Source organism: Peromyscus eremicus, chromosome 23 (genome assembly GCF_949786415.1).
Source record: "Peromyscus eremicus chromosome 23, PerEre_H2_v1, whole genome shotgun sequence".
Classification (NCBI taxonomy): domain Eukaryota; kingdom Metazoa; phylum Chordata; class Mammalia; order Rodentia; family Cricetidae; genus Peromyscus; species Peromyscus eremicus.
The window spans coordinates 7,580,160-7,607,624 of record NC_081438.1 but is presented as its reverse complement, the minus strand read 5'-3'; the positions used below and the strand labels follow the sequence as shown (position 1 = coordinate 7,607,624).

The window sequence follows — 27,465 nt, the reverse complement described above, 5'->3', positions numbered from 1 at the left end:
CACCAGGGGGATGTTTACCTTCAAATCTGATTGAAGGTTTAACATAGCCCCAGGGAAGAGAGGGAGATGGTGTGTGACTGGTTCTGTGTCCGAGTGTCTCTATGAGACCCCCCCTCCGTGTGTGTGTGTGTGTGTGTGTGTGTGTGTGTGTGTACATGTCCGCAAGTGTAAACACATGTACACGCATGTGTGTGGGAGAGAGGTGCATCGAACTTCCCAGCCTTCATCTGCTTCCCGTTAATTGGACTGTGGTCCCCTGGGAAAACCAGACCTTGGCCATCACAAGCCTCACACCAACTCAGTTACAGTTTCCTGTGCCTCTTACAGAGTCTCGGCCCCTGTGGAACCTCCTGGCTTCCGTCTGGCCTTAGCTCTCATCTCCCGGGTTGCCGGCATCGTTCCCACAGCTGTGGTAACCCCACAGCTCTTAGAAGTCAGTCTGTGGTCCCAGCCACAGCCGTCTTCACCAAGAAGTGCCGGTGATGCTGGAAGGTGTTTATTTATTTCCTCATTCATTTCCTGGCACCGAGGATAGAATCCAGGACTCCCAAGCCTGACGGGCCTGCCGTTCATCACGGAGCACTTGGAGCCACTTTTGATTGACAGGACCAAGGGTGAGGGATGGACTCTGCTGGTGCCGTAAATGTGCACAACCCAGCTCCCCTCACAGTTGCGCAGACCCCCAGGTACCAGCAACGGGGAGATACGGTTTCAAGGCTACCCAAAATGCAAGGAACACATCCCGCCCAGCTCTCCCAGCTAACGGATCGCCCTGATACCGAGTCCTGACTACAACGCCCCACCAGCAGCCCCCAGAACAATTTGTATTAAGGAGGGACCCTGTTATGTATGAGTTGACAGTCCCCAGCCTTCATGTCCTCTGGGCTGCAAACACATTCACTCTGGGGATATAAATACAGTCTCTGTGACAGGCCATGGGCGACTTCTTCCGCTTCTCGGCTACGTTACAAGAAAACGGTGATTCAGACATTTTCTTCTGCTCTCGAACACTAGAGGGGCTCAAGTGTGCCCCCTCCATCCATGGAAATCGCTTCAGTAAGTTCACAGGACGGTCTGGCCCCAGACAGAACTGCCTTCTAGAAACCCGCCCCAGGCATGCTGTGCAGACACAGCCCTGGGGGTGACAAGGCACAGGGAAGAAACTCTGTCAGCCCAGTTTCTTCAGGTGTGTGATTTACAGCCTGAAGACCCCAGCAAAGGTCCTGCTCAGATGGTGGGGCAGCCCCGTGACTGAGCCCACACTGCCTCATCCGCCCCTCACGACCACACTGCGAGCTTACAGGGGATTATGCTCCTTGCAAAGACTGAGCCCCCTCCATGTGCCCTAGAAGCGGATGGGCCAGCAGGAGGCCAGGACTATACAGTCCAGGCTCAGAACCCACCCCCACCACCACCACCCCGCACCCTACCCCGATACACCGCAACAGAGCCGTTGGCTGGCCAGGGTAGGTGAAAGAAGTCGCCAGGCCCCTTGCCTCTGCCAAACTGGGCCTGTGGTGTCTGTGCCTACATCTGCATGCGCTCGTACATCTGTTCCCTCTGCTTATTTTGGGTTTCTGTTTTAGTCTCCACGCCAGGCCCCACGTTACAGGCTAAGACGCAGATCGGCACGGAAGCCGGGGCTTGTAGCTTCTCTCCCTAATAGCTCTAGCTGACAGACTCAGGGAAGGCTTCTCCACAGATGGAGCTAGCCCCAAATCCCACCCTCGGCCCTTGCCAGATGTCTCCCAAGAGAAACAAGCCCCTGCTCGGATTGTAGATTCCTCCCTGCCTGCTTCCATTCCTGGGAGAGGACACTTCTTTTGCACCATTTAATTGGCCCTTGAGAGTAGAGCAGGGATACAGACATGGGAGCCTGGATGGCAAGATTCTGAGAGGAGGTGAGTGACAGGAAGGTCCCTTCTGAGCAGACCATGGCTGGCAGAAACCATGAACCTGCTCAGACATCCTCAGACCAAAGCCAGCCTGGAAGAGACCAAATTGCACAGCCCACTTCTGGGTGTCAGCCTGCCAGCCAGGAAGCTCTGTCTGTGAATTATACCCACACCCATTTCCTGCTGTGTCTGGATCCAATCTTCCCGCCCCCCCCCACCCCGACTCTAGGACTCAGTTTCCCCCAATTTGAGAAGATTCAACCCAGGTTCCAGTTTGCATACACTGGTGTATCGCTTCCAGGGAGAAGGAAGGTTGTTAGATGTCGCCTCCTGGTGGCCACACACGGTACTGCACCATCATAAGGCACCTTGGTGGGATGTCCAAGCAAATACACTGAAGAAAGTCTGAGGCCAAGGAGCTATTTGACCCCGCTAGGGCTTAAAGCAAAAATACAGGCCTGCCACTCAGTTCTCCCGCTCACCGCGATAATGTGGGCACAAGGTCTTTGGATGGTACCACTCAAGAAGCAACACCTGATAGTCTCAGGCATGTCACAGGTTGGCCTGGAATCGGGTTACAGAGCCAAGCATTTCTTTTCCACAAAGTGACAGACAGAGCGGAGCAAAACAAAAGCTCAGAAGAAAGAAAAGGATCAAATGATTGCACTACACGGAGCCCTGATCCCAAGGGCAGGGCTGGTGCAGAGATAGGAGGTACCCCCACCCACCCCTGTGTGCCAACATAGCCCAGCAGCTTCTCTCTGGGGCTGGGAGGAAGAGGTAGTTTCAGACTTCCTTTGGAGGTGTGAGGTGGCCCCATATTCCAAAATCCCTTTGGGATGCAGCATATGTTTGCCCAAGGAGAACCAGGGACTTCCAAGACATTCAGGAATTTCTGTTCACATGGCATCCGTGTCCCTGACACTCTAGAGCTGAGACACTGGAGAACTCTGTCTCAAGGGCCGCAGACAACTGCTTCATGGAGGCACCTGCTTGGGGTGTGTGCTGGCTAGTTTTATGTGAACTTGACACAAGCTAGAGTCATCTAAGAAGGAACCTCCATTGAGAAAATGTCTCCATAAGATTGGGCTGTACCCAAGTCTATGCAGCATTTTCTTAATTAGTGATTGATGTGAGGAGGGCCCAGCCCATTGTGGGTGGTGCCATCCCTGAGCTGGTGGTCCTGGGTTCTATAAGAAAGCAGGCTGAGCACGCCATGAGAAGCAAGCCAGTAAGCAGCTCCCCTCCATGGCCTCTGCATCAGCTCCTGCCTCCAGGTTCCTGCCCTGTCTGAGTTCCTGTCCTGACTTCCTTCAGTGATGAACAGCGATGTGGAAGTGTAAGCCAGATAAACCCTTTCCTCCCCAACTTGCTTTATGGTCGTGGTGTTTCGTCGCAGCAATAGAAACCCTAACTAAGACAGGATGGGATTTACGTGGGCCCTCTATTTGGTGCTAGCTGTGTTACCCAGGACAAGTTAGTTATAAACTCTCTGGTCATGCCCCACATTTCTGCCTTCCCTGGGCATTTAGCTATCCTAAGTTCTGCATGAATGCCAGCTCCACACAAGCACTGCACCGTGTGCGCATAAACAGTCTACACAGCACAGCCCACAGAGTTCTTTCCATCAACACCTCCCTAGGTCCCTCTCCCTAAAGGAAGTTCTTCTCCACATCCCCCCCAACCTCTCCTGTTTTAGAGCCGTGTGTGTTTTATTTAACACTTTTTTTCTCGCACACTGAGTCTTTTTTAAGGTTAACAAATGTTTCCTCAAAAGTGCCAGATAGTAAATATCTCAGGCTTTGTGGGTACAATCTCTGCCACACCACACATTTCTGCAGTTAAGTGTTAAAACATAGTAGCCAGACCTGTGGGCCCATGCCTGTGGTCCCAGCACTCAGAATGCTGAGGCAGGAGGATTGAGAGTTAGAGGATAGCCTGGGCTACAATAGAGGCCCTGTCTTGAAACAAAAACAAAAAGCTAGCCTTAGACATGAAGCAAACAAATAGGCATGGCAATGTGCTAATAAAACTTTATTTTAAAAAGCCAATGGCGGGCAAGGATGGGCCAGCGGAGAGAATGCTCTCACCTGCTCGTCATCCTCATGTCTCCCACCACCCACACACAGGCAGCAAAGGCTTCTCCTCACTTCTCTCCCAGGAGAAAAAAAGCATGCAAATACCTCCTACCTCCCTCTGCCCCTCCAGGAGGAGGATCCATGGTGGAATCGGGTCAGCCCACTGGCTTGTTAGTTCATTGAATATTTTTGTTCCTACATTAGTTTGTAGAAAAATGAAGGGATTGCTGAGTGACCTGGGGTAACGTTTCCCACCTCCCTATGCCTTGGTCCTCTTATGTAAAAAGAGAATATAAAGCAGGATAAAATTAAGTGAAATCACCTTCAAAATCACCTTGGGAAAGCACGCCACACACATGCTTCTAACATTGTTACTGTTTTTGTTTGGTTTGGTTTGCAGTTTGTTTTGTTTTGTTTTGTTTTCTGGGTTTTTTTGTTTGTTTGGTTTTTGGTTTTTTTGTTTTGTTTTGTTTTTTGTTTTTTGCTGTTGCAGGATGAGCCTAGTATCCAGATTTACTGTCTTGTAGACAGAAGTTTTCCTGTGTCCTGCAGCCTCTCAGGCCCCAAATAAACACACAGAGGCTTATATTAATTACAAACTGTTTGGTCTATGGCTCAGGCTTACTGCTAACTAGCTCTTTTATCTTAAATTAACCCATTTCTATTCATCTATGTATCGCCACATGTCTCATGGCTTTACCTGTGTTCTATTACGTCTTGCTCCCCTGGCAGCACTCAGTGTCTCCCCCAACCCCAATTTTCTTCTTCCTGTATCTCTCTTGGGTTTCCTGCCTGGCTATGAACTGTCTTGCCATAGGTCAAAGCAACTTCTTTATTAACCAATGGTAGCAACATATATTCACAGCATACAGAAAGACCATCCCACAGCGCTGTCTAAAGTGGAAGATCTATGTATCAAACAGATATAAGACAGCCTCTTTGAGGGCTGGAGCAGGTGCGATCCAGGAGGCTGCCTGGGAGTGGTGGGATTTAAGCTGCTACGTCCTGAGGCATCGTCAGGAGTTGGCAAGCGTGATAAAGTTGGCTTTGGGGAATGCAGGCCAGGGAGGGGTACAAACAGAGGGGTTGTTCCAGGAGTGAAACACTAAAAGTTATGCTGGGAGAAACATATCACAGAGAGCACATCCACAAACCAAAAGGAGGAGGGTTCCTTCCCTTCAAACCTCTGTGGAAGCCGCACAGCCTCTTGGGTGTTGCCCAGGAAGAGAGAAAATGAAGAAGAGCAGGAGGGAAATAATAATTTCCCTGATCCCAGAACAGCACCTAACTAGCCACATCCTCCTTCTGACTTTCTCCTTAGTGGCCATGTTTTAAATGTTAATGAGCTGGGGAGATGGTTCAGGGGGTAAGAGCACTGGCTGCTCTTCCAGAGGACCGGGGTTCAATTCCCAGCACCCACATGGTGGCTACAGCCATCTATAACGGGATCTGATGCCCTCTTCTGGTGTGCAGACATACATGCAGACAAAGTACCATATACATAAAATAAATAAATCTTTGGGGGCTGGAGAGGTAGTTCGGTGGTTAAGAATACCACCTGCTTTTCCAGAGGACCTGGATTCCATTCCCAGCACCCACAAGGCAGCTCACAACTGTCTGTAGCTCCAGTTTCAAGGAATCTGATGCCTTTATTCAGACATACATGCAGGCAAAATACCAAAGCACATGAAATAAAAATGAATAAATCATTATATGTTAATGGCATGCAAATGAGGGTACAAATTTGGTTCCATACCATATTGGAATCGTTTGAATTTTTCCTTCCCCAAATAGCCTGGACATTTCTACATACCTGACTGTAAACTGGTTATCTAGAAAACAATGGAATGAAGTTCACGGCCACCTGAGGCAGGACTTCAACAGTGAGGAGCTGGAGCCAGCTACAGCCACCCCTAGGTGACTGCAAAAATATTGCATTCCAAAGCAATGCCATTTTCTCCCTGCTCCCTGCCACACACGTTTGCTGCGATTTGTTGCTTAACTTACTTATCTTCGCTGAGCTGGGAACAGAACCCAGGGTCTTTCTTGTGTATGCCCCGCAAGTGCTCTGTCACTGAGCCACGCCCCCAGCTCATCAGGTCCTCTAGGCAGGCCCCGTCCTCTCTCAGACCAAGGCCAGGATGTACAGAAGCTGGAAAAGGGAAGTGCTCCCCTGCCCACCTACAGAGAGGTTTTCTCTCCCTGTGACCTGGAAGCTGGGTCTGTCCCCCCACCTGTGGGTGGTACCAGGGCTGGTGGCCTAGCCGGCCCTGTCATCTAGAACTGGCACATGGCCTTCTAATTGCTTCCTTTTATCTCTTGGACTAAGCTATTCCACCCCTGAACCCCCGAAGGGCCAGTTCTCACTCTGAGCAAATGAGAGACACAGGGATCAGTCAGGGTTAAGGGAAAGCTGTTCCCATTGCTCTGTTACCTAAGAACCTTGTCTCAAGTCAGACAGACCTGAGTTCAAGCCACTTTGGGCACTCAGCTGCTGTGTGACCCCAGGCAAAGATGAACCTCTCTGAGCCTTATTTCTTTACATGGAAGTAGAAAGCTCCACTGGAGTCCATGTGGGTGTTATGAGGACTCTGGGAGTCAGCCAGTGCTATGGTTGATGGTCCAGCCTGGGGCTTGACCCACATCAAACAAAAACAGGACTGGGTAACAAGGCAGAAACCTCCTGAGACGAGGGCAGAGCTCCCTAAGGAGGAGACTTTGAGCTGAGATTTAAAAAAAGAATCAGCCAGGGGAGGACCAGGACAGCATATTCCAAGCTGAAAGAACGACCCGTGTAAAGGTCCTGGGGCAGACCCAGCTCAAGGAGGAAGCCCAGGGGGCTTGTAATGGGTGACTGAAGCCATTAGGGAACAGGGTCAGGAGCCAGGAACACAGACTGATTCTAAGACATAAGCCTTTGCTTAGGGCTAACTCACGATCCTCAAAGACCTCTGTCCTTCCAACCATGTGGCACTAGGTCATTGTCAATTGTACACCGGGCTCCTCTACCATTATTTCCCAGGTGCTGGGGACATAAATACTGGTACCAGCAGTGGGTGGCAGGTGCCTTGATCCCACAAGACACTTCCAGGGAAGCCTCTGATCACTGCATCTTCAAAGCAACAAATGAGCAAGAGATAGGGACCAACGCATGACTGACCTTCAAGGAGGAGGGAGTAGCCAGATGTGGAAGGTGGGTGGAGCCCTGGGCAGAATGGGTCACCAGTTTGATTATGAATCCCAGCTACAGATGTAGGCTAGGAAGAAATATTCTGTCCCCCTACAGGCCCAAACTTCATAGGTAACAATCCGTGTTCCCCTTCATATGAGGGAGGAGGCAGGAGACAGAGAGGCAAACTTGGAAACTTCAGAAAGATAACCAGGGCCTGGGGTGTGCTGAGCATCCATTTGTCACTCGGGGAGCTAAATGTTTGGCCTTAACCACCCCATTTATACCCCAATTCCACAGCTGAGGATGACAACGAGCAGCCGGGCGATGGAGGAGGACGGACTTGACTTGCCTAGAGCATGCTCCTTCCATCTTTGATTCGGGGTTCTGTAGAAAAGAATGGAGTCCTGCCCTTCCAGAAGCTTCTTCCACAGTTTCCGCTTCCTGACATAGCCACTGTCACGGGAGTTCCCCTCAGCCAATGCCCCGGGGATAACCTCCCAGCTCTGGATCAACCTGACTCCTGGATCCTGGTGGGGGTGGGTTTCTAGAACCCTTGTCTCTGCACTATTCTAGGTCGGCATTGGCCAGGGTGAAGGATATTCTAGGTCGGCGTCGGCCAGGGTGAAGGATAGTCTAGGTCAGCATTGGCCAGGGTGAAGGATATTCTAGGTCAGCATTGGCCAGGGTGAAGGATAGTCTAGGTCCGCATTGCCCAGGGTGAAGGATATTCTAGGTCAGCATTGGCTAGGGTGAAGGATATTCTAGGTCAGCATTGGCCAGGGTGAAGGATATTCTAGGTCAGCGTTGGCCGGGGTGAAGCAGTGGCCACCATGGCATAGAGGGCCACCTGCACTTGGAACAATAGAAGGGATGGCCCTGAGGTGCTGACCTTGTATACCTTCCCCACCCTTCCCAACACCTTACAATGGTCCTCACAGTGGTGACCTCAGGCCAGATGTTCTGCATGGGACTCAGAGGCAAGGACTGCTCACTGGAGGCTCCTGGTCACCATCAGGCCACATGAACTTTCCTCAGAAAATTCATCTCCATCTGATATTATTTGTGGTTTCTCCCAAACATCTGGCCAACAGAACCACCTAGAATGGAGCTAAGGAGATGCCACGGTTGGGAATGTGCTTGCCTTGGAAACCCAAGGACTTTAAAAGTCTTTACATGCCAGGCATATCGGCGCATGCCTTTAATCCCAGAACTCAGGAGGCAGAGGCAGCTGGATCCCTGTGAGTTCATGGCCAGCCTGGTCTACACAGTGAGTTCCAGGACAGCCAGGGATACACAGAGAAACCCTGTCTCAAAAAAACAAAAAGTATAAAATAAATAAAAATTTTTTAAAAAGTCCTTACATGAAGCTGGAGGCCTGCTCAGGGGTTGAGCACTGGCTGCTCTTCCAGGGGACCAGGGTTTGATTCCTAGCACAACTGTCTGTAACTCCAGTTCCAGGATCTGATGCCCTCCTCTGGCCTCCACAGGTACTGCACACACAATGTGCACAGACCTGTGCAGACAAAATACCCATACACGTGAAAAATAAATCAGTATTTCTAAGTCCACATGTGTAATACCAGCACTGGGAGGCAGAGACAGGTGGATCCCCATGGATCCCCGGCCAACCAGCCCAGTCAAGTTGGCACACCATTGTCCAATTAGAGAACCTGTCTCAAAATAAGGCAGATGGGCGTGTGAGGCATGACGTTTGAGGCTGTCTTCTGCTTCCACATATATGTGTACATACATATGCATACACACACACACACACACACACACACACACACACACACACACACGTGCAAACTCTCTTCAATGCAAGGAAAGTTCTGTAAGTGTACGGGGCCAAAAAGGTACTCACTAGCCACTGTGGCAATGGGTCAATGGAGATGAAGAAACAGTCTCTAACTGAAACTTCTCTTAATGGAGGAACCTAGAGGCTGCATTACTGGACAGTTTAGGAATACAGGTCCCCAGGGACGAAGGCTCCCTATCATTGGGACCCTGGTCACCAGCACTGATGAGGCAGAAGTCCTGTGGGTCGTTACAGGGTGAGCGGATGAGCCACAGGAACAGAGTGCATCCGGGGCAGGCTTCTGTCTCCATGCACATGTATCCTGAGGGGTGCTCCATGCATGGGAGGGACCCTCGAGAGCAGGCCGTGGGAAGAGGGACGTAGCATCACGCTGGCACACGCCGGTCCCTGTGAGCATCTCTGGGAAGGGAACTGTTCTTCCCCCAGCTTTCCCCAAGTCAGAAGCAAGTCACACAATAGAGCAATCAAGACCCACTTTGTTCTCGTCAAAGGGAGTTGGTGGCGCTGCAGGCAGCTTCGGGGGTCTCATTCAAAGCCCAACTGGTGAGAAGCCACGGAGCATCTGAGGCTGGTCTATTTCAGGGCCTTGCTGCTTCCTGCTCCCGGCTGCCAGCTCTCTCCCCACCCGATACTCAGGAGGGGCCCAGGGACCAAACAGACCAGCAAAGACCTGGGGCCCAGGGACCAAACAGACCAGCAAAGACCTGGGGACCAGCACCCTGCTCCGACCCTCTCCCCGCGTGGACCCCTGGCCTCGTGAAGGACGTCCAGTGTCTCACCTTACTCTGGACCACTGCTCTATGCTACAGCTACCACGGCTGTCTGAAGTCACGTGACTGGCAACCATTCAGAGTGAGCCCTTTGTGGTGGCCTCTGTCCAGTGGGCACCAACCACTCACCCCCAGTAACCCCGACCAATCTTTAGCATGCCTGGGGTTCCCCACCCTCCCTCCCACCACAGGAACCTGCCTGTCCCCCTAACTGACAGAAGAGTCACTTATATTAAGTCTCTGCTCAAGCCTGGGTCCCTGAGAAAAGCCGCCAGCCCCGGAGGTCAGACAGGCTCAGAGTGAGCTCTCAGCCCACGTAGGGAGGAAGGGAAAGGCAGGCAGTGAACAAGCCCTTCGTATCCTGGGAAAGGAGACCTTGGGGGCTGCCTGGCCTCATCTGTGAGGAGCTGGCCCTCTCCACAAAGCACTGACGGTGAATGTCCCAGTCTCTAGGTGACACATTTCTGTTCACTATAAACCACCAGCATAAGGTATTTTGCTACAGTCAGAGGAATGGACAACCGGGGGGGGGGGGGCTGAGAAAAAAGAAACAAGTGTGGGAAGTGAAGAGAAGTCAGTGGAAGGCGGAGGAGGGACAGATGTGGTGGTGGTGATGATGGTGGTGATGGTGATGATGATGGTGGTGGTGGTGGGTGATGCTGGTGATGGTGGTGATGGTGGTGATGGTGGTGATGGTGATGGTGGTGGTGATGATGATAATGGTGATGGTGGTGGCAGTGATGGTGATGTTAGCCCAGGAGCGGGTGTGACGACATGATGGTGATAAAACTACACAGACATTAGGGGCTCACTAGAGCATCATGTGCCTCGCTCAGAGCAGGCCCTGTACTCTGCCTGCATCATCTCACATCACCCTCACCACAACCACGGTGTGGACATACCCATCATCTCTCCTGCACTCGAATTACTCAGCTCAGAATCACGGCAACCAGGCCCAAAGCCACGGCAGAATCCGAAGTCAAGTGTGCCCGATTCTAAGTTCTGCACTCCCAGGAAATGATGAAGGGCTGAGCCCGAGGAGCCCGTGACGGAGCTCCTGCTGTACCTACAGCTCTAGTCCAGCCTACTCAAGGCCTGAGTTCGGTCCCCAGGGGCGCAAGAAAGAAATACATACACATAGACACACACAGACAGACAGATGGATGGAAGATAAAAGAAAGCAAGCAGGCTACTAAGCCAGGTGTGGATATATGTCTGCAGGCCCAGCACCTGGGACGTGGAGACAGGAGGATCAGCCTGAGCTACATAAGACCCTATTACAACAATTAAAAAAAAAAAAAAAACTAAAGGAACAAGAGGTTAGAAAGGGAGAGAGCGAGGTGGCTGGTGGCACACCTTGTCCCCCTGTCCACGTGACAGCCACCACGCATTCCAAAGGTCCTGCCGCCCCCATGGCCTGCTCCGCTTTTCCTTTCTACCCACAACCCCCATCCAGCCACACCATGCACTGTGCTTGCTGCTGCCCTAATGGCCCCTGCTCGGTCCTCGCCCCACCCCAAACCTAACCACCATCCCCTTCCTGACCGCTCAGCATACATCTCCGCAGGGCAAACAGCATGGGAGCATGGGGCGTGCAGCAGCAGCTAGCCCTATCCGACGAGTTCTGGAATGTTGGGGCTTCGGCCGCCCCAGATCTACTTGGTTAAGCAGCCCTGGCTTGAGGACCCCTTGCATGTTCCAAGAGTGATCCTCCTTCAGTTTCAGGTCTGGGGCTGATCCCCCCAGCGGGAGAAGTGAGCAGAGGATCCAGACTGCTCCCTCTGGGGCTTTGCAGTCACTGGGAGGGGAAGAGTCCGGCGGGGGAGACAGAGAAGCTTCAAGAAACTAATTACAGTTTTTGAAAGCAGGAGCGCGTTGAAAACAGGAAGGAACCGTGGTGGCTGGCTTGCTGCTGCCCCCTGGTGGAGAACTACGGCAGGCACAGCGCGGCCCTCGCTTGCAGTTTTAATTCAACCTGGTCAGGATGCTGAGGACCAAGGGCAGCAGGTGTGCGCCTACAGGAGGGTCCTGCTCCAATGAGGGTGGCAGACCAGAAAACAGTCGCCATGGGGCATGCTGACAGACGTGTCCATTCATTCCCTGAGGGGCAGGAGCCTCGAGGCAGAATCGAGTCAGCCGTGCTATAAGGGGAGTCCACTGTGGCTGGGGTAAAATTCACCAGGACAAGACTAGGGTGAGAAGAGGTAGGAGAGGTGGAGAGGAACTCTATGGTACAGTCCTTGGGAGTCGATGAATGTCTGTGACATCCTTAGGGGTCAAGAGTCAGAGGTCAGCTCAGTTTGTGGGGTCCAGGAGGAGCTTCTGGGAAAGCCAGGCTTTGGGTCTGAGGATATGAATGGGGAGGGGCCGGGAGCTCTGGGCAGAGCGGCAAGTGTGAGATGGGACACCCAGACTTCATCTGGGGTGCTGCAGGATTAGCGGCTCATCGAGTTTTTTGGGTCTGCAGAGACGGCTTGGGAGAGTGCTGAGTGGACTTCAGATCCCAGCTCACAGGTAACAACCCAGGCGTCTGGCACATGCCTAGAACCTCAGCCCTGGGGAGGGCGGAGACAGGAGGATTGCTGGGACTTGCTGCCTCCTAGTGGAGAAGCATGAGTTTCAGGTTCAGAAAGACCTTGCCTCAGAGAATCCGGTAGAGAATGATGGAGGAATACACTTGGCATGTCCTTCTGAGCTCTGTGCGCCACACAGATGTACGCACACGCACACACACACACACACACACACACACACACACACACATTGATGTGCATATACCATACATACACATACACACAAATAAATACATCTAGAATATACATTTTAGGGCTTGAAAGGGAAGTGAGAACACAGTCCATGTAGAAGTCAAATCATTAGACATCTTCAGTCCCTGGAGAGATACATGCTTCAAGCCACTGCTAGATTTTCATGGGCCAGGCATGGAGAAGAGGGTATTCAAATTATTTATTAAACTCTTACTGGGTACCAGATATTTTTTTTTTTCCAGAGCTGAGGACCGAACCCAGGGCCTTGCGCTTGCTAGGCAAGCACTCTACCACTGAGCTAAATCCCCAACCCCGGGTACCAGATATTGACCTTCACCCTGGAAGCACACAGCAAACAGAGGTAGGTACACAAGCCTGTGGAGGAGAGGCACCCAAAGAAAGGCAAAAAATACGATGTGGTAACGTAGCTACCTGTGGATATCACAGAAGGGAGGCAGGAGTGAGGAGACTCAGGGCTGGTCGCCATTGTTCCCCCGGGAGGTCTGAGTGGCAGCCGCCTTGGCCCCACATGCCACAAGAGCTGGGCAGAACAGCTCATACCCCATGCTGTCCAGAAGGCAACTCAGAAGCGGGGCATAGCACACTGTTGCCATGGGAACATCTCAGAAGTACCTGAGATGGAGCCAGCAAGCATGAACTACATTGGTGGTGTTTTTCTTTTTTAAGATTAATTTTGGGGGCTGGAGAGATGGCTCAGAGGTTAAGAGCACTGGTTGCTCTTCCAGAGGACCCGGGTTCAATTCCCAGCACCCATATGGCAGCTCACAACTGTCTGTAACTCTAGTTCCAGGGGATCCAATACCTTCACACAGACATGCATGCTGGCAAAACACCAATGCACATTAAATAAATATTTTTTAAAAGATATTAATTTTGTTGTTTGTTTGGTTTAGTTTGAAGGCTTTTTTGTTTTGGTTTGGTTTATTTATTTTTTCCTCTGAGACAGGGTTTCTCTGTGTAGTTCTGGCTGTCCTGGAACTGGATTTGTAGACCAGGCTGGCCTCAAACTCAGAGATCCGCCTGTCTCTGCCTCCCGAGTGCTAGGATTAAAGACGTGTGCCACCACTGCCCAGCTGGTTTAATTTTTTGAGACAGGATCTCACTATGTAGCACTGACTACCCTGAACTTGCTATGTAGACCAGGCTGGCCTCAAACTCAGAGATCCACCTGCCTCATCCTCTCAAATGCTGGGACTAAAGGTGTAAAGTGTGTATTGTGTGTGTATGCAAAGATATGCATGCACATGTCTGTCTGTCTACATATATATGTATATGTATATATATATATGTATATATATATATATGTATATATGTGTATATGACTTTATGCTTCATATCTGAAGGAACCCGCAGAGGCCAGAAGAGGACATCGATCCCCTGGAGCTGGAGTTACAGGCAGTTGTAAGTTGCCATGTGGGTGCTCACACTCAAGGCAAGATCCTCTGAAAGAGGCCCCTCAGCTATCCTTACAACGCACAGATTGTTATCTTTTCAGGCCACAGCTCACCACCCCTAAGTGACATGCATGAGTGGCAGACCATGGCCAGCATTTGATAGAGGGCAGGGCATACAGTTAGGATGTGACTCCGTGGGGTTTTTGTTTTGTTGTTGTCTGAGGCTGTATCTCTCACTCAGCTGGAACTGGCCGAGTGGGCCAGGCTGGCTGACCAGCACGCCGCAGGGACCCACCTGTCTATGCCTCCCCGACACCGGGATGACAAGCCTATGCCCCACAACTGGCTTTTTCTTAACGGGGGTTCTTAAGATGGAGCGGAGGTCCTCAGGCCTGCACACCGGAAACCTGTTCGATCTGGTTCACTGGCGGGTCCTCCACCCTCCTGGCATATTAGCAGTCACTCCGTAAACCGTAATTGCTGGTTGCATGTTTTCTAACCAGAGTTAAGCATTAACAGCCGCCGGGGTGTGCCAGACCTGTGGTCGGCGGCGCCACCTTGTGGTGAGAACTGAAACAGCAGGGCTGGTTTTTTGCAACAGTTTGCAGGGAGCCCAGGAGCCCAGAGCGAAGGCAAGTTTCAGCCGCCTACTGTTAATGCTCCGCTAATAAACTCCGTGGGTTTTCGTCTTTTTTCTCTTGAGACAGGGTCTCGGTATCCCACACTGGCTTCAAACTCTCCGTGTAACCAAGCATGATCTTAAACTCCCAATCCTCTCTTTCTGCCTCCCAAATGCAGGGGTTAGAGTCGTGCACCACCACACCTCATTTTCAAGGTGCGGGGGATCAAGCGCGGATCCGCTCCACAAACCCTCTACCAACTCACTGAGCCACATCCCCGGCCCTGCATCACAGTTTTTGAGCGATTAATTGGAACGATCCAGGAAAAACGATGACAAATTTAGATTGTAAATTATTAATAAAGCAAAGCCACAGAAGAAAAAGAATTTTAAAGTAATATGTCTAAATAATCTTACCGGTGCTATGGGGGAAAAAATGAGAGAGAGAGGAGAGAGGAGAGAGAAGGAGGAGAAGGAGGAGGAGGGGAGGAGGAGGAAGAGGAGGAGGGAGGAGGAGGAAGAAGGAGGAGGAAAAAGGAGGAGGAAAAAGGAGGAAGGAGGGAAGAGGAGTATATACCGGTTGGCATGGCAGGATTGCTCCAGAAAATACAGTAAAACGACAACTGTAGGTCCCTGGAGCCCAGAACCCGGGCAATTACAACCTGATTTCTGTTACAAAGAATGCATAGTGTTTTTGCATACTAAGCAGAGCTGCTACTCAGGACGCAAGACCACTTCCCAGTGTCTGACGGAGGAAGGACCCTGGCCTCCCAAGATTCCCACATCAAGATCAAAATACTCCAGGACCCACAGTGAGCCATCCTCTGCAGGGTGGCATTCAAACCCCGCCTACTTCCAAATCTCACAGCCGTCTCTACTCCTGAGCTGGCTTTCCAGGGTCCACTCTTTTATGTGCTGACCTGCACAGAAAGCCTGAAGGACAGTGGACAATCCTGACCTCCTGGGCTGCTCACCTGCTGTGTGCACATTCCTGAGACAGGACAGGGAGGCGTTGAGCCGGGCACACTCCTCCCGGTTGGCGCCGTACTTCTCTACCGTCTCGCACACCTGCTCATCTGTCATCTCTAGGAGGTCCTCCAGGCTCAGCTGGTCAGGGGAGATCTCCTAAAGGAGGGGACAAAGGCAGTCAGCTGGACCTGGAACCCAAGTGCCTGGCCAGACAGAATAGCGTGGCATTTCCATACCGCCCTCTCGTGGCACTCGGGGGAACTGCAGAGGAAAACAGCGCAGCGGCGCCTCCACACTGCCCTCTGCTGGTACCCGGGGAGAGACACCGCACTGTGCAAACACTTGAATTTGGGGTCTCCCATTTGCTACTCAATTAGACCGGTTACTTAACCACTCTAGGCCTTGCTCTTCTCACTTACAAAATGGAGTTGCACACTCAGTACATGATCAACATGATCCACACACGCGGTCCAGCTTCTGAACCCCATCAAGTCAGCCCACCCACCCCCCATTTCGTACTTCTGTGAGTATATGACTCTGCTGAATTTGGGCAGGGTTGACTCAGAACAAGCCAATGAGACACAAAACTTCCTCCACTCTCAGCTTCCTTCCTGAAGCACCCACAGGGTCTAGGAGTCATACGGGGCCTTTAAGAGCCTAAGAGGAAGGTAACCCAAGTGCCATGGGTGGCTTGAGGCTGGAAATGAATCTTGAAAAATTGCTGAGCAACATCAAGCTAGGTGGTAAGGCTGAGGAATAATACAGAGCAAAGAAAAAGGACCTCTCTGAACAAAGGAGCTGGGGACAGAAGAAGTGGGATTCCCAGGTTGCAATGTGTTGGACAGGTGGCCCTTTCCCTGCTCTGCAAACAGTCCCCTCCCTAAACAATGTCCTCAATGAAGGCAAGAAAAGCCTTCATTCATAGTATCTAATGGGAGCCAAAGGTTTTTACACATGCATACTATATTGTTATTATTTAAATAAGGCTTGTAAATGTGTGGGTGGTTATGGGCGATATTGTGGGCTCCTTCTGCCCTCTTGTGGCCATGACTATGTATTACAATAACATACAGAGTCGCATAAAGCAGAGTCCATAAATTCCATTTTTCACTAAAATAAATAAATAAAATAAATACTTTACCAAAAAAAAAGAGCTACAGGGCAAAAGCCAGAGGCCAGACAGTGACTGTGAAGTCAGGGCAGGGACGGGGACAAAAACTGAGTCATCTAGAGACAAGTAGGAACACAGTGCGGGTAAGCCTCCTTCAGCTGGACCTGCCAGGGTTAGGGGTGCAGGGTGAACAGAGAACAACGCTGTTCTAGGTTGAGCCCGGCTGCCCTGATAAAAACACTCTGACCAATAGCAACCTGGGAAGAAGGGTTTGCTCAGCTTACGCTTCCAGGTCACAGCTCATCCCTGAAGAAAATCGAGAAGGACACCGTGTGCTGCCTCTTCTCAGGCTGGCCGCCTTCCTTATGCAGCACGGGGCCGGGTACCTAGGGACGGCACCGCCCACAGTGGGCTGGGCCCGCGCGTCAATCAGCAATCAAGACGCTCACAGATGCAGCCCGAGGCCGCCCTGGTGAAGACGATTGTTCCGTTAGGGCTCTTTTCTCAGGTGGTTTTAGACTGCGTGGCGTTAACAGTCGGTGAAAGCTGGGACAGGTGCGCGAGTTAAAGTCCTCCAATCCTTGCTGTGGGACCCCACTGTGCGTTTTCATCCTACGATTTAAAAGGGGTGTGTGTGTGTGTGTGCGTGTGTGTGTGTGTGTGTGTTCAGGTTATCTTGACTCTTAGGCTCCTAAAAGAGCACACGCAAAACTTTTTAATGATAAGAAAAGTGAAGAAACCTGTAACTACCTGGGCCAAAGAAAGTTTGTGTGTGTTTTGGTAAAATCATCCCAGCTTGGATAGTATTTACCGCACCTAACACACAAGTAATACCACAAAGACCATGTGAAAGTGTGTATGGACATACACTTGTGTATGTGTGTGTATGCGTGCACACACAGGGGTGTATGTGTGTGGGTGTGTATATATATGTGTGTGTGTGTGTGTGTGTGTGTGTGTATATATATATATAGTGTGTGTGTGTATGTTTGTGGATGTGTGCACACAGGTGTGGATGTATGCCTGTAGATGGGAATGGAGGTCCAGAGATATGTGAGGATGTGTGTGAATAAGGGTGTATGTGTATTGTTAATGTGTGTGCGTGATAGATATATGTATGTACGTGAGTGTATGTGTGCACATGGATGTGTATGTGTGTGATATGCATGTGTGTGAGTGCATGTGTACGTATCTGTGTGCATGTTTGGTTTATTGGGTAACTGTACTTAGATTTTCACCCACAAGGTGTCTACTATTGCAGTGAATCCTCAGCCAAAGTGATTTGTTACCACCACCAGCAGACCCGGATGCTCAGGCCCAGATAAGTTAAACCCTTTACCCAAGTCACATAGCAAGAAGAGTAGAGAAGCAGCATTCGAACCCAGGGCACATCTCACAGCTGCCTCCATAGATCCCTTTCCTGCGTGAGAGCATCCCCTGGTGGACAAGCGTGTGAACTGCAGGCAGGGAGCCTTCACTCCCTGGCTGGGGGACTAAGAGCCTCAAAAAGGGGTGAACTGGAGGAACCTCAGGGCCCGAAGGAGCTGCCGACTGTGGTTCATCATGTCAGAAAAGGATTCCCTTCTGTATAACCAGTACTTGTGGCTTTGAAACTAGAGATCTCCAGACTTGAGAAAACAGGTTTTTAAGTTGTTGGGTCAAAATAAAATAAGACCAGATCTGATCATTCAAACAAAACTCATCTGCCCATCAGGCACAGTTTGAAGAACACCATTTTTCAAACCTTTCTCTAGAAGACTTACTTCTGCTTTACCTGCCCCATGAGGGGCCCTGGGTACATAAACATTTATATAATCCCAAAGCCTTTAAGAAGTACCCTGAGGCCGGGCGGTGGTGGCGCACGCCTTTAATCCCAGCCCTCGGAGGCAGAGCCAGGCGGATCTCTGTGAGTTCGAGGCCAGCCTGGACTACCAAGTGAGTCCCAGGAAAGGTGCAAAACTACACAGAGGAACCCTGTCTCGAAAAACCAAAAAAAAAAAAAAAAAGAAGTACCCTGAGCTGTGCAATCAAACTGTACCATTTGTACCATGGTGCTTAGTTTAATTGTCAACCAGACACAATCTAGAGTCACCTAGGAAGAGAGTCTCTCGGAGGGATTCTCTAGATCAAGTTGTGGGCAGGTACATGGCGGATTGTCCTGGCTACGTTAATTTAGTGTGGGAAGGTCCATCCACTATGGGCAGCATCCTCCCTAAGCCTCAGGTTCCAGACGATAAAAAAAGGAGCAAGTGAGCCCAGCAATAGCATGTGCGCATGCATTCTCTCTGCTCTTGACAGTGGCTGTGACTGACTGCTTCATTCCCTGACTCCCTACAGTGATGGGCTATGACCTGGAATGGTGAGCCAATCAACCCTCACTCCCTCCCCCAAAAAAAAGTTGCTTTCATCACAGTAATTGGAAAGAAAACTAAGATGTGGCCTTTCATTCATCCTAAAAATATTGTAAGAAACACGCCACCCCCAGGCATTCTGGCCATCCTGGGCGTGAAACTAGTGGTGTAGAAATTCATGCAATGCTGGAGCGTGTGTGTGTGTGTGTGTGTGTGTGTGTGTGTGTGTGTGTGTGTGTAACTGTGTGGATGGTAGATGGAAGAATACAGGAGCAGGGTACAGCTCAAGGTTGAGAGCTGGCAGGGCTGAGGGAGATCTCTCCCCTCAATGACAATCCCTGAGTAGAATGATGACTTTGTGGTATGTGAAGTAAGGGACCCTGCGCTCCCACAGGCAGGGGCACCCCATGGTCTGCCCAACCTCAGGAAAAATAAACAGACTTCAGAGACTCCCACCGGATGCCCTGGAGTCCATCCAGCCTGGTGCACTAGCCCCACCCACTCGTCACCGACAAGTGACTGCTCCTCTGGGCCTCAGTTTCTCTCCCTGTACCATAGAGCTCATAGTGAGACCCCAAAGGTTTCTAAAAAGAGCCCCGGAGGCCCAGACATCGCGACCATTCCTGCAAAGCCCTGAGCTGTTCACTGGGTGCTATCGAGAGCCTCGCTCTGAACCGGGCATTTGATGTGGGTCGCCTCGTCCTTTCATGCATCAGCTACTTCAGAAAAGAGAGGTTGGGGCTCACACCTGTGGTACCAGCACTTGGGGGGCAGAGGGGGGAGGGAGGGACACAAGTTCAAGACCACCTGTAGCTAGAGAGTGAGTTTAATGCTAGCCTGGGTTACATGAGACTAGAAGAAGAAAGAGGAGGAGGAGGAAGGGGAGGAGGAGGGGAAGAGGTGGAGGAGGAGGAGGGGGAGGAAGGCATGTACAACAGTTATGTATATTTGTGTGTGTGTGTGAGTGTGTGTGTGTGCGCACATGTGTGAGCACACGTGTGCACCCCCAGGACCCGCCTGTTTCTGCCTCCCCAGCCCTGGCATTACCAGAGCATGCCGTCATGCCCAGATTTTTTTTTATTTTTTTTATTTTTTATTTTTTTTTTATTTTTTTTTTTTTTGGTTTTTCGAGACAGGGTTTCTCTGTGTAGCTTTGCGCCTTTCCTGGAACTCACTTGGTAGTCCAGGCTGGCCTCGAACTCACAGAGATCCGCCTGGCTCTGCCTCCCGAGTGCTGGGATGCCCAGATTTTGTACGCGGGTTCTGAGGACTGAACTCAGGCCCGTGTTTGCACGGCAGGAACTCCACCCACTGAACCATCCCCCAGCCTCCATGACCCACGTGGAAAAGACTGGTGTCCTGAGTCTCTGTGATCCAAGATAGCAGTTTGCATGAAACACAATTCAGAAGCCAGGTCCTTGGTCCCACATACTAATTGAAATCCTAGTGCTCCAGAAGCCATGTGTGCCCATGGCTGCTCTATCAGATGGCACAAACACAAAACATCCCTCACCACAGCAAAGTCAATGGGCAGCACTGGTCAACACGGTGGCTTAGTGTGCCTCCATTGAGAGGCAGATCTAAACCAAGTCCTGACTCTAAACCAACCCCACACCCCCAACTACAAATGCTGACTCTGGAGCCTTGCCCTTAACCCCCACTCAGATAACATCCGGGGTCCTGCAAGCCTTCATCTAGCACCTATTGAGGGCCGACTATGTGCCAGGGTCTGTGCTGGGCACCGCCCGAGCTCTGCCTTCTAGGAAGTAGCCAGTGGCGGTCTCTGGCCAGTAAGGGCCAAGGGGTTCGGGACTGCCTGTGGTCACCTCCAGGACTTCCTTGCGCACGTCCACGATCCGGAACCAGTGGCGGAGCTGGGGGAAGCCGTCCAGTTCGGCATTGCGCTCCTGCGGGGTCACCTTCTTCTTGCAGGACAGCTGCCGGCTGAAGTACTTCACCAGCTTGCTCTGCAGAGACAGAGAGAACAGAGACACGCCTCAGAGACTCCGCCACAGGGAGCAGGGGCGAGGAGCCCTGATATCGCCCGCCCGCCCGCGCTCGCTAACCCGAGCCAATCCTGCAGCCAGTTCCTCCCCTTCCCCCACCACGTTACAGAGCAACAGGCTGTCTGGACCTTCCAGCCGCCAGAATCATAAGCCACAAACACACTTCCTTTCTTTATAAAGTACCTGGCCTCTGGTATCTTGTTAGAGCTGGCCTCGAACTCACAGAGATCCGCCTGGCTCTGCCTCCCGAGTGCTGGGATTAAAGGCATATATATGCCACCGCCACCTGGCTTGGTTTTTATTTTTAAAAAATCATGAAAAAATTCTCTTAGGACTAGGACTGAATTTCCAACAATTTCTGAGATGGTGTTCGACCTGTTTCTACCATCTTGTGCTCTGTTCTTAGGCAAAGCACTGTCCTCAGCATTGATGATGATAAAAATCAAAATATCGATGGGCTTTAAGAAATGGTCAGACGTCCTACACTCTGCGGAGTGAAATATCAAATGTCCGGTCAAGTTTTAGTTATTTACATAAAAACAAATAAGCATACCCATCTCATTAGTACGCATGCGTGCTTTCATATTTAATAAATGGTGACGTCATGTGTATACGTAATCACTATGAAATAAGCTCCATTACGGTTTATCATCAGTAATATTAGAATAGTTACACCTGCATAACCCCAGCTGCATAAACATTTTTCTGGTGATAAGGGGCTGTAAGTGGGGAGGGTCCCAGAAGCCCTGTTCACACCACCCTCAAACAAAAAGACGAAGTGTGCTATGTAGAAGCAGACAGCAGTTTCGAAGACGTCTTGACAAACAGAATCTCCTCCCGCTCCCCGGCAAAATGTGCCCATGAATTTCTCTGTAAACGCGGAGCCTCTTTCTGGAAGGATCCTTAACCCTCTGGGCTGAGGAGAACGGAGGTAGGAAACAGAGCGGGGAGAAAGGACATTTACACATTGCTCCGTGGTTGGATTTGCAAGTCATACACAAGTCTCCGGGAGCTATCCAGTGCATTTTCAAAAAGGCCTGGCCCATATTTCTGGACAGACGCCAGGACACGCAAAAGGAACAGTGCTTTGTTTTGTCCATGGCTAGTTCTGTACAAGTGAACAACACTAACCAAAGAAAGGCAATCCAGGGGGCTGGAACAATGGCTAAGCACTTAAGAGGGGGGAATTGCTCTTTCAGAGGACCTGGGTTTGGTGTCCAGCGCCCACACGGCAGCTCACAACCATCTGTAACTCCAGTTCCAGGGGATCCGATGCACTCTTCTGGTGCACGTACATACATGCAGACAAACACTTATAAACAAAAAGAAATAAGTAAAAACAAACCAATCTAGAAGGAAAGAGATAGAAGGGAGGAGGGAAAGAGGGAGGGGGAGAGAAAGGGGGAGCAATCTCAGTATGCCAAGCAGAGGAAACGATGTGGGAGGGTAAGACTCAGTTTCTCAGGATGGGGGACCCAACAGTACCAAGCAACAAGCTGTAGCTCTGTTTCCTTATACACAAGCGATCTTTTCAATAATTAAGCAAAGCTCTCTATAAGAGACATTTAAAGAAATGAGGGCCAGCAAGATGGCCCAGCAATTCAAGATGCTTGCCACCAAGCCTGATGACCTGAGTTCAATTCCCAGGACCCACACAGTGGACAGAGAAAACTGACTCCCTTGGGGTGCCCTCTGACCTCCACATGCTCCATGGCAGGTATGCACACACATGCACACACATACACACAAAATACATGAAATGAGTAGGGCTTACAACTCAAATTGGGGGGTCACAATTCAAACCCTATCTTAGTTAGGGTTTCTGTTGCTGTGAAGAGACACTATGACCATGGCAACTCTTAATTGGGGTGGCTCACAGTTTCAGAGGTTCAGTCCATTATCATCATGGTGGGATATGGCAGCGTGCAGGCAGACATGGTGCTGGAGAGGTAGCTGAGAGTTCTCCATCTTGCATAGGCAACAGGAAGTGAACTGAGACACTGGGCGTGGCTTAAGCACATATGAAACCTCAAAGCCCGCCTCCACAGCGACACACTTCCTCCAACAAGGCCATACATACTCCAACAAAGCCACACCTCCAAATGGTGTCACTCCCTATGAGCTAATGGGGACCAATTACATTCAAACTACCACAAACCCCAACAGTGATGGCTGAAGACACCAAGCCAAACTGACCGAGCAACCATCATTGTTTGGAGACACCAGCTAGGCGTCCTGATCTTGCAAAGCCATCCTGGAGTAATATAGGGCCAGGGCTGGTAGAGAGCCAAAGTTTCAAGAGAAACCACCATGTGGGCAAAAATTCTTACCAAGCTTTATTACATGACTATGAGTGTTTGAGCAAGCTCTCACCAGCTGGACTGTGTGTCCAGTCAACTGCCTTAAAGGCAGGAGTGGAGCAGGGGCAGGGGTGAGGTGGGGCGGGGCGGGGCAGGGGTATGGCTCTGAGCAACAGGACTCACTTTTGCCTGACTCCCAGAGTTTGAGTCCCCCAAGTACCAGTCGCCTTTCCTCTCAGATTGGTGGGTGTGCTCTCAAAGTCTACTTTGATTCCAGACCTTCAGAAACAGAGACATCGATGCAACCTCTGGGCCAAATGTCCAGAGGGAGGGAAGCCTCCAGCCAGAGACGACCTAGTGGCCAGTGGTGCGGGTCCCTCAACTCAGGGACAGATTTGTGTTTCGTTTTGTTTCGTTTCATGTAAATGAATTTGGTGTGACATTTTTTTTAATCTTTTTTTTTTAAGATTTATTTATTATGTATACAGCATGTATGTCTGCAGGCCAGAAGAGGGCACCAGATCTCATTACGGACGTTTGTGAGCTACCATGTGGTTGCTGGGAATTGAACTCAGGACCTCTGGAAGAGCAGTCAGTGCTCTTAACCTCTGAGCCATCTCTCCAGCCCTTGGTGTGACATTTAAAAACGAAAACAATATAAAAATGTTTTCTGGGAAGCACAGTTGCATTGTTTGAGGAGAAAGCTACCAAACTGAGCCCAGCGGTGGTGGTGGGCATCTCTCATTCCACCCACTTGGGAGGCTGAGGCAGGAGGATTGTTAGTTAGACTAGGCATTTGAGACTAGCCTGGGATATATCATGAGACTCCCTATTTCAAATAAACAAAAGCACAAACAGGTCTGCGGGCGCTGGCTACGCTGCCTAGCATGTGAACAAAGGCCTTAGTTGACCTCTGCCACCATAAAAATCCAACTATCACTCCGTCAATCAATTAAACCAGGAGAAGCTGGACTGCAGCCGTTCTGTGAGCTTAGGGCATAGTTAATACTTAAGGGGGGACGTGAAGAAAGTTGCTAATATATTAGACTGAGTACATGGAGGAGGGGTGTGGGGGTTGGGGGAGGCAGGGAGGTGGGTATTGAGACAGGGTCTCTCTACATAACCCTAGCCCTTTCTGTCCTGTGGTGGTACACGCCTTTAATCCCAGCACTCGGGAGGCAGAGCCAGGCAGATCTCTGTGGGTTCGAGGCCAGCCTGGTCTACAGAGCGAGACCCAGGACAGGCACCAAAACTACACAGAGAAACCCTGTCTTGGGGAAAAAAAAAAGTTAAAGGAGCCTAGAAGTGTAGGTCAGGAGAGGAGCACCTTCCTGGCCTGGGTTCCATCCACACACCATGAAAACCTGTGTGATGTACAGACCACGGCTGCAGAAGTGTGTGAAATGTGAGCAGTTCTCTATGGTGGATCGCTGACGGGTTTTCCTTGTTGATTCTTGTTGTTAATTGGTCGTTCTCAGTTGTCCTCAGGGAATGATATACATCCCCTGCTGTTGATGGGGCGGGGGACATACAAGATTCTAAAGTTTGGCTTGGGAACATAGCGTGCTGGAAGCCGGTGCTGTGCGATGTGAACGGGAATAGAGAGAGAGTGGGACAGAACTTGGAGGGCATTGCCCCTCAGCAAGCCTGTCATGAGTGTGTTAATACCCACACACATGATCCCAGCATCTAGGTTCCCTGAGCCCCACCCCCCCATCCCCCACCCCCCACCCCCGCTGAAACACCACATACAGGTCCTCACACAGGGCACGGCCATTTTTGTTTTGTTGTGTTACGTCACACTCATTGTGCGAGGATAAGGACTAGAGTTTGGATCCCCAGGATTCACACAAAAGCTGAGTGGAGAGGGTGCCTGCCTACCATCCCAGCTTTCGGGAGCTGAAGACAGAGGACTCCCCAGGGTGAGTAGGCTAGCTGAATGGGTGAGCTCTGAGTTTGGGAGACTTTGCCTCAGTAAAGTGGAGAGAAATGAAGGAAGTCACTGGATGGCAATCCTCTGGCTGCCATATGCATGTGCACATCCAAGCATGTGCAACCCTCATCCACATGTGCCCGCAAACATGTGAGACACACACACACCATGCGCACCACACACACATACAGGTGTAATAAAAAGAAACTTAGATGTACCTGCCATCATTCCATGTTGTTCTCAGTGATCTTAGAATAAAGATCTTCTCAAATCCATGATTTTCCTAATCACGTGAAAAAGAAACCAGACAGCAAACAGTACAAAGGGACTCTCAGACGCTGAGATGTGTGTGTGTGTGTGTGTGTGTGTGTGTGTGTGTGTGTGTGTGTGTGTTCAGACAAGGTCTTACAGCTAAGTCCAAGCTGGATTTAAAATCTTGATCCTCCTGCCTCAGCCTCCTGAATGCAGGCATTACAGATGTGTGTTGTGATGCCTGACTTGATAGTGCCATTTTCTTTTATTACTTTATTTTCTTTATATGTGCGTATTTACCTGCATGGATGTATGTGCACCATGTACCTATAGGACCCCGAAATGGCCAGAAGAGGGCATAAGATTTCCTGGAGCTGGAGTTCCAAACCCTTGTGAGCTGCCGTGTGGAAGCTGGGAACCGAACCCGGGTCCTCTGCAGGTGCAGTGTGCGCCCTTAATGGCAGAGCCATCTCTCCAGCCCCAGTAAAGCTCTTTTAATGGCAGTCAGTTTACCTAGAAATCTTGCTTCCCCAAGACTAAGGTCACAGCACAATCATGGCTACCAGTAACAGTCCTAAGACAGACACCTTTCATCAATCATTTAATCCTCGCGACAGTTTTAAGTTCTGATCACCTTCCACATTTGACAAAGGAAAATACTGAAGCCAAGAGGGGTGGAGTCGTTGGCCCAAGGTCATCACTGACTCAAGATCATCAGATTTTACCCTGGTCTTGAACCCAAGTCCGATGAATGGAACAGGTGATCCTCAATCCTGATTGTCAAACTGACAACCTTTCCAATCACCATCGTTTCTAGATTAGGTTAATTGAGGCGGAAAGACCCACCCTCCATGTGGTGGCACCATTCTGTGGGCTGGGTCCTGGACTGAATCAAAAGGGGGAAAGTGAGCTGAGCGGTCACATCCATCTCTGGGAAGACAACTTGACAAACAGAAACCGCAAGGCCACGTGGTCGGAGCCAAGAGGGAAGGGCAGCCAAGGGTCAGCCTGGGCATCTGAGATGCAGAAGTGATGGGCCAGCCTCTTACCCGGCAAGGATCCATTATCACAGGACGGTAATGGTGGGAGCACTGGGCTTGCTAAGGGAAGCAAGCGCTCTCCTTCCTTCTCTTATAGTTCTGGGAGGTGGTTCTAAGCACAAAGCTTATTACACCACGCCCCTCCACGGGGGGCGGTGCTCTTCCTGACTGATGGGTTCTGAAGACAGAAGCCATGCCCCTTCAGGTAAGCCCAGAGAGCCAGACACTCAGTATCTGCTGAGTTTAACTGTTTTCTAGGCCAGCCTCACATTCTTTGTCCGTTCCATTTTCTAGTGAGTCATTTTTATCGTATCTTTGCAAAAGTTCTGTCCACAGAATCTCTGGAACTGAAAAAGCTGGCCCATCACCAGAGAAGGTGTGCCAAGCAGGAACATACCCTTGGGGTGAATTTTGGCTTCTAATTTCACATTAGAAGTGTAGCTCAGTGGCAGAGCATATGACCAGCATGTATAAGGTCCTAGGTTCATGCCCCAGAACCAACCCAAAATCACTGTGATAATAAATAAATCTTTCAACATCACTAAATTAGTTTTTTTAAATGGTTCCTGATGTCTCTTCTTTTGAATGTGTTGGCATGCTTGACACGGGTGTCACATTATTGGAACTGTATGACAGATGAGGAAATGGAGCCCGGGGTGTTGGACACCCCCCCATCCCAAAGTCACACAGACAAAGACGTGGCAGGGCCAGGATGCGAATTCAGGACATCCAATGCCCACTTTCAGGGTCTCTCTTTGCTTCTCCACCGAAACAGACACAGGGTAAGAGCCTTTGGTGGCTTCACCCCTGCCCATTGGCCTCGTCCCGCCTGGTGGTCTAATTGACCTTTAGGTCATGCTCAACTCAAATCTGAGCAGAGCTAAAGTGGAAAAAAGCAATTCAAAGTATCCACCTTCAAGGACCAGGCAGTGGTGGCGCAGACCTTTATTCCCAGCTCTCAGGAGGCAGA

At 50.5% G+C, this 27,465-nt stretch overlaps 1 protein-coding gene across 1 annotated transcript in view; it reads right to left on the bottom strand.

Annotated features, from left to right (window-relative positions):
• The window catches only part of Ksr2 (kinase suppressor of ras 2), a 359,063-nt gene that overhangs the window by 252,134 nt on the left and 79,464 nt on the right, over positions 1-27,465 (bottom strand). Inside the window, exons 2-3 of the mRNA XM_059249748.1 lie at positions 20,791-20,931; positions 15,508-15,658 (exon numbers count right to left, since the gene is read on the bottom strand). Of these exons, the coding sequence (XP_059105731.1) occupies positions 15,508-15,658; positions 20,791-20,931 (292 nt within the window). The remainder of the gene's footprint in view (positions 1-15,507; positions 15,659-20,790; positions 20,932-27,465) is intronic.